Source organism: Anarrhichthys ocellatus, unplaced genomic scaffold (assembly GCF_004355925.1).
Source record: "Anarrhichthys ocellatus isolate YVR2014 unplaced genomic scaffold, GSC_Weel_1.0 scaffold2643, whole genome shotgun sequence".
In the NCBI taxonomy this organism is placed as follows: domain Eukaryota; kingdom Metazoa; phylum Chordata; class Actinopteri; order Perciformes; family Anarhichadidae; genus Anarrhichthys; species Anarrhichthys ocellatus.
The window spans coordinates 1-7,164 of record NW_022282617.1 but is presented as its reverse complement, the minus strand read 5'-3'; the positions used below and the strand labels follow the sequence as shown (position 1 = coordinate 7,164).

General features: G+C 37.9%; 1 protein-coding gene across 1 annotated transcript; it reads right to left on the bottom strand.

Annotated features, from left to right (window-relative positions):
• Window positions 1-630: 630 nt before the first annotated feature.
• On the bottom strand, window positions 631-5,022 carry cfdp1 (craniofacial development protein 1). Its single transcript, XM_031840345.1, has 4 exons — window positions 4,673-5,022; window positions 3,624-3,750; window positions 2,475-2,703; window positions 631-2,185 (listed from the first exon to the last, which is right to left on the bottom strand). The coding sequence occupies exons 1-4, from the start codon at window positions 4,740-4,742 to the stop codon at window positions 2,072-2,074; spliced, it is 540 nt and encodes a 179-aa protein (XP_031696205.1). The 5' UTR covers window positions 4,743-5,022; the 3' UTR covers window positions 631-2,071.
• Between the last annotated feature and the right edge of the window lie 2,142 nt (window positions 5,023-7,164).

Genomic DNA, 7,164 nt, shown 5'->3' with positions numbered 1-7,164 from the left:
ATATACACACATATATATATACATATACATATACACACATATATATATACATATACACACACATATATATATACATATACATATACACACACATATATATATACATATACATATACACACACATATATATATATACATATACATATACACACACATATATATATACACATATACATATGTACACACACATATATATATACACATATACATATATACACACACATATATATATACACATATACATATATACATATATATATATACACATATACATATACACATATACATATACACATATATATATATACACATATACATACATATACATACATATACATACATATACATACATATACATATACATATACATATATATATATATACATATATATATTAGTTTTGTTTTTTTATTAAGCGGACATTTTTAACACAAGAACCGGCTGGCGGACCGGCCAGCAGCGAGCCGACAGCTGTTTGTGTAACGTCTCTTCCGTCTCTTCCTGTTTCCTTCACCTACATTCCCCTGGGTCCTAAGTCCCTCCATGTACAGCTTCTTATCACCCTCTATGTACCAACGTACATTTATAACAAATACCACACATATTACGGTACTCAGCGTTGCATGTGTGTCTGAACAAAATACCAAAAAAAAGCAAAAAAGAAATGAAAATGTTCATTACACCCTATATAAACAGACGGAACTTGCTGATGATTGTCGGGTTGCTGCAACAGTTGACGCGTCCATCCATACGTGCCACACATTGTTGCTCTGATGCGTCACTGTTTATTGTGTGACTTTTGTAGGTGTTGTCTGTGGATGTGTGCCACATTAAGGGCGGAGAATGCTACCGAGAATGAGCATTTCCTTCTATTTCAAATACACAGGACAAGAAAGTTGAACTGGAGGTAAAAGAGCCACGTAAAACTGAACTCATATCTGACTAAAGCAAAGTAACAGAGCATGACTAGAGCTGCTTTTATTTGTTTTTTTTATTATATTTATTATTTATTCATCTATTTGTTCATTTTCTCTAATTGCATTTTTTTCATTTGTATTTATTGTATTGTTTGTTTCTATTGTTTCATCTATAGTACAGTTTTATCAGTTGAAATTGAACCTTTGTTTGCCTTGCTTTTGTCTGTCAAAGCACTTTGTTAACTCTGTCTTTAAAAGGTGCTGTATGAATAAAGTTACTATCATAATTACTACTATCTATCATACCATACTTTATGATGTTTACTCATCCAGCCTGCGTATGCCTGAGTTATTGGCACCACCTACTGGTCAATGTGAAAACTAATTTCAGATCATCGGTTATAATCAAATATACAATCTGAAGTTATTTGTTTGGGGGTATGTTGATTACACTGAATGTATAGAGGAACATAACATCAAGAGGATGCCAGGGGCTCTTATTCACTGAAAGGTTATTATTATTATTTAGTTCAGGAAAGTTTCAACTTAACTGTGAGCTTCAAAAGTTTTGATTTAAGGAAGTCCTGTGATGCAGATGTGAAAAAAAAGTTTTCAATTTTCGAATTTTTTTCTCTCCTGAGTGAAAAAATACATTTTTTCAGAATAACTTTTCTAAATTCTAAGTTTTAGCAGGTGATTTTTTTTTTAGTGAAGATCTTTTTTTTTTTTTTGATTGAAAGTAAAAAAAAACATGATGCTTTTAGTCCCATTTAGAACAAAGGGGTAGGGGCGCACTTCAGTCTCCTGTGGCCAAAATGAGTATTACAACAATAAACAGTAAGACTTTGTTTTCCACCTGTATTTACAGATGAACAAAAAAAAAAAAGCTACTCAGAAAAATGATTCTGATAAAATATTTGTTTGTTTATCTGGCAAAATGTTTTTCCCCACCTGTTTCACATATCTCCGGAACTTGGAATGACTATCCTGGCAAAACCGTTTTTACACCTGTTCTATATTAATTAAGTCAGGAGAGAAACTATTTAAATCAGACTTAGAAAATGGATCACCAGAATTTATTAATTAATTGACAACATCTACTTGTGTTTCCCATCTTCCAAAAACTGTTTTGTGTGTTGATGATGTTCAGAGGACTCACCTAACTTCTTCTCCAGCAAAGTCAAACACTTTAGTGATGGTGACCGTAGCAGGTGCTGATGCTTTTGTTTCTGTGCTCAATGGAGCAACCGTCAATACTGCGGAATCCTCCTGAGGACAAAAACAAAAGATTCAGTTTAAGGGAGAGACAAGGACATCAGACACACAGATAAAATATGGTAGGTTTGATAATTAATGTTTCATATTGTTAAATCCACCTGATATATTGGAAGTGGAGGGATTTAAGTCCAACAAAACAAACAAGCCTCTCTATCTATCTGGGTATGGAACACAGCTGTGAATGATTCATTTCAAATTTTGGTGAAGAATTTAGTTCCCTCCAAGTGTTTTAAAACATGGCCCCACCTTAGCTGTACATTTAGGTTGAGAACACATTCACCTTCTGTGCCATACTAGACTGTGAGGCGGGTGGGGGGTCTTTGGGTCTGGATCCGACATCGGACAGGAAACTGGCCCAGAGGTCGTCAGACTTTTTCTTCTGTCGCTCGTCGTCGTCTTCCCGTACCGTCGTGACTCTTCCCACCTCTTCCTGCGGCAGCTGCGACTCTTCTGCTCCGCCTCCGTCCATCTCTTCCTCGTCTACTTTCAGCACTCCTTTCTTCCTCTTTCTGTAGATTTGTCCGAGGGTACCAGTGAATAAAAGGTAATCATCTTCTTTAATTAAAAGCTGCTAAATTCAGAGCATCAAAACAACTATTATCTATGTAAAGACATAGTGGAGAGATGTGTACCCAAGCAGAGGATTAAGTCGCTCCCCCTTCTGAGTGTGTGTTGTTATCACAGCGTGCCCCAACTGTCAAGTTAATCGCTGACGCTCTGCGCTCATACGTCAGTTTACCGCTGATAACCCCCATCCCGACCCACGGTGTCGTTGCAGAAACGTAGCGCCCGCTGTTACAAAGCTAGCTCTGTCGGCGCTGTTACAAAGCTATAATGTCGCTTCTGAATATGATAAACGGTGTGTTTTTTGCCAATAAAAAACAACAACAAAAGAAAAGTTGCTTTTCCAAGCTGCTAGTGGGTATTGGGGATCAGAGGGTTTAAAATAAAACGCATACTAAATGCAACTGAATTGTGTTAACTGGTTAAAAATGGCGGATGTCTCTGCTCAACAATTCAGGAAAAGCCACTAAACATAAAATGCTATTTCATCCAAGATGTTGGAGTAAAGTTTTGTTTCAGGTCCACATCAGAACAAAATAGGAAAAGTGGAGCCTAACATGTATTTAGGCTCAACTTGAATGTGCTCTTCTGGCTGTATCACTGACAACTATATATTTGCATGTTTTATTCTTGTAGTTACACGGCGTTCCAGAGGAAAGGTTTGATGTTTCGTGCATCAACATCGGGGTTTCAGCTTATTTGTAGTCCACAAAGTTGTCGTGACCCCCCAGCAGAGTCGTTGGGTTGTCATGGGAATTCGAGTATGACATTGCTTTGTAGACGTCTTTCAAGGAGCATGCAGAGAGCTTCAAAGTGCTCCTATAGATGTAATAATATTTAAATAGTATTCTCTCAAGCCTCTCACCTCACACCGATGTCCGTTTTCTTTCTCTTCTTCTTGCTGACATCGTGCGGATGCGGCACACTGTCGCCCTCGTGCAGAGGCTCTTCCCTTTCACACTCATTAATGTCGTCCTCGCTGAGGTTGTCGTCTGAGGAGGGAATGAGTAGAAAGAGGATGTGAACAACTGATTAACAGATATATAGATAAACAGATATATAACAGGGCTGATATCACAATTTATTGAACTTCAGCAAAGTCGTGTTGTGACGGTATTAATTTAACATGTTATTGTTCTACAAATGTCTGTTGTCCAAATGAATGCTTCTGATCAACCCGTGATCAAAAAATAACAAAAATACTATTTGATTTTTTTTAGTTTGAAACGTTTAAAAAGTTGGATCTCATGTAAAGCAGCTCATTTCCTTTCTCTTGAGATTGTGCATGTGTTTACCACACTGTATATCAACAGTGCTGAATTCAATTCTATACTTTAAGCATGGAGGCCGTAGTTGGTGATGTGATGTACTGGACAGCATTCTAGTCAGAGGTGTTTCTAATATTCAGCCCCATTAGGTTCGTAAATAAGGAGGACACAAAAATAGAAACACCTCTCAATACAATGCGGTGCATTACAACACCGCCTTGGTACACCAGCTGGCACAGCTGTTTGTATACATATTAAACAATGTGTCAAAAGAGTCCAATAACGGTAATAGACGGCCTGATAACAAACGACACGATATGACGCGAGCCACCGTGACTTACAGCAGCCTCACCATAAAGGTGTGTGCACTGAGAAGCAATACACGAACAAATGGTAGACAATCTCTAACGGAAGAGCATCACGTTAAGGGGTTAGTAGGCTACCACAGCTGCTGGATATTTGACACTGTAGCTAGTTCATCGTGCTTAATGCATAACTTTATGTTAACACGTTAGTCATCGTGTGTGTTACATTAATTAGCTCAACTTTGAGCATTTAAACCCACTAGAACCTTCCATAAGGTGTTTTCCTTCAGTAGCCTAGTTAACACTGCATTTGGAGAACGCAAGGTGTTTACTGCCCTCACCTGATGGGACGTAGTCTTTATCTTCATTAGACGAATATCCGTCAGAGTCGTAGTCAGAATAGGTCATCATTTTGGTGGAAAGGCTTCGGACTATAAGTGCAGTAACGTTAGCATTAAATGAAAAAAGGCGTACGTTACAAGGAGTCAGTGCGTTTTCTATTAGCTTATTTGCTGCTTTCACAACGTTACAAACTTAAACCTAACTGGCTTCAAATTCCTCCATATAAAACAAGAATACAGTTAAATTGTTGCACTTTCAATTCTGTACAGGACACAAATGACTTCAATGGGCAAAATGTATGAAACAGGGACGCTTCCTTAGCAGCGTTTCTGGAAACGAGGAAAGTGACGTCCTGGGGCAACGACAGCAAGCTGCAAGGTTCAAACAGTTCGACTATTGCGCATGTCTTACTTTGTGGCGACGACCAGGCAACGTTAAAACGCATTAGCGCCACCTATATGACTGGAGGGTAAATCTGGGTATTTACAACCTGCATTCCGCATTGGGAATTAAATATAATTTAAAGCAATGATTCTAAAAACTGAGCCAGCAAGTGTACTCATTTAAGTTAATTTAATACTCGTATGTAATATAAAATGTAATACATGTGTATATCTGTGTGTGTGTGGGTAGTCCTTCAAGAAGTACTACCCAGAGCCTTCCACTTAGCACTTATTGTATTGTATTAGCATTTATTGTATCCGTATTAGTTTGTTGCACTTACTGTATTTGTATTAGTTTGTTTCTGCACTGTACTTTCGCTCTGGTTCATGCTCTGGTTTATGCTCTTAGATGCGTGTGTAAACAAGGAGATGGATTTATGACTTCTGTGACTAGTTCTCTTGAATACCTGAATACATTTATTGTAAGTCGCTTTGGATAAAAGCGTCTGCTAAATGACTGTAATGTAATGTAATGTAATGTAATATGTGTGTATATATATACATATATATATATAACAATCCAGTTACTTTGTATATAGCTTTAGTTACTTTTCAGATTTATTTTTTGCCTTCCCGTCCAGTGAACACTCTGTATCTGCAGATGCGTTGACGCTGACTGCTTGGGATAAACCAGTAGGGTGAAGCGTTCCTTTATGTGTCGAGACAACCCTCCTACTTCTTAAGCTAAATAAACTATTTTTAAAAAGCGATACGTGGTTCTCACAGGACACCTTTTGGAGTATCTGTAGAATGCAACATAAACATAGTGCAGCAGTAATATATACAGGGGCATCGTTAGGCCTATTTTAGGGGGGCTTCAGCCCTAAAACCCTTTTTTTTTTTTTTTGGTGAAGTAATTAAATTAAACTATTGTTTCTCACATGGACAAGTTATTTATAACTCTAACATACTACATATATGCGTGCGGTCTGGTTTGTATGTTTTCTCCCCCTTCAAATTTCAATCCAATAGCCTATCATCATACTTAACGATATAAAGTTGACACTGTCAGGTCCATTCTCCATCCATAGTGTGTGGTCCCTTTAAGAATTAGGATTTGGGAGTGACGCGGATATGGAAGCTAGTTTATCCGTCTTTCCTTTACAAGTAGGAACATTATTTCTCTCTCTTTATTTGAGAAAAGTTCATATTTGTGTTGTCAAATTTCACTATGACCCTGAAATTCTGTCTCTTGTGTTATATATATATATATATACTGAATGCAAGCAAAACTACAGAGCAAAATCACTCTTTCTGATTGAACCAATCTATAAACTGTCTGAAACAATGGATATCCGCGGCCCCAAATGGGGCCCAAAAACAATTGCTGCGTGCTTAGCGCGCAAACATGCCACTACCCTTGGGGCTAAGCCCCCCCTTTCTTGGAATCCTAGAAACGCCCCTGAATATATATATATATATATATATATATATATATATATATATATATAGTAAGAGGGCCTCGGGTTCGATCCCCGATCCCAGGTGGTCCTTCTGTGTGGAGTTTGCACGTTCTCCCCGTAGCAGCGTGGGTTCCCTCCGGGTTCTCCGGCTTCCTCCCACAGTCCAAAGACATGCAGCTTCGGTTATTTGGAGACTCAAAATTGCCCGTAGGTGTGAATGTGAGCGTGAATGTTTGTCTGTCTATATGTGCCCTGCGATAAACTGGCGACCTGTCCAGGGTGTACCCTGCCGTCGCCCAATGTTAGCTGGGATCGGTTCCAGCGCCCCGCGACCCTGAATAGGATAAGCGGTTAGGATAATGCAATGGGAATGGAATATACTCTATATATAAATACACTGACTCCACAATGAATGCTTTTACTTTTCATACTTTAACTACATTTAACTGATAATAACCGGTAACATTGTGAACAAAAAAAGCTGAAGGGTAGAATATAGTGGCGGAAATAGTGCTTCCACAAAGAAGTTGTTTGTTTTATGCACTAATTTGTCGCTGCTCCTGATGGAACAAAGCTATTTCAAACACAATACTAAGTGCATTAAATATATATATATATATATATATATATATATATATATATATA

Coding starts and splice junctions, on each gene's coding strand:
- cfdp1 (XM_031840345.1), bottom strand. CDS start 4,742: ATGATGACCTATTCTGACTACGACTCTGACGGATATTCGTCTAATGAA. Junction 2,704..3,623: donor AAAACGGACATCGGTGTGAG/GTGAGAGGCTTG, acceptor ACAAATCTACAG/AAAGAGGAAGAAAGGAGTGC. Junction 2,186..2,474: donor AGTCTAGTATGGCACAGAAG/GTGAATGTGTTC, acceptor TTTTGTCCTCAG/GAGGATTCCGCAGTATTGAC.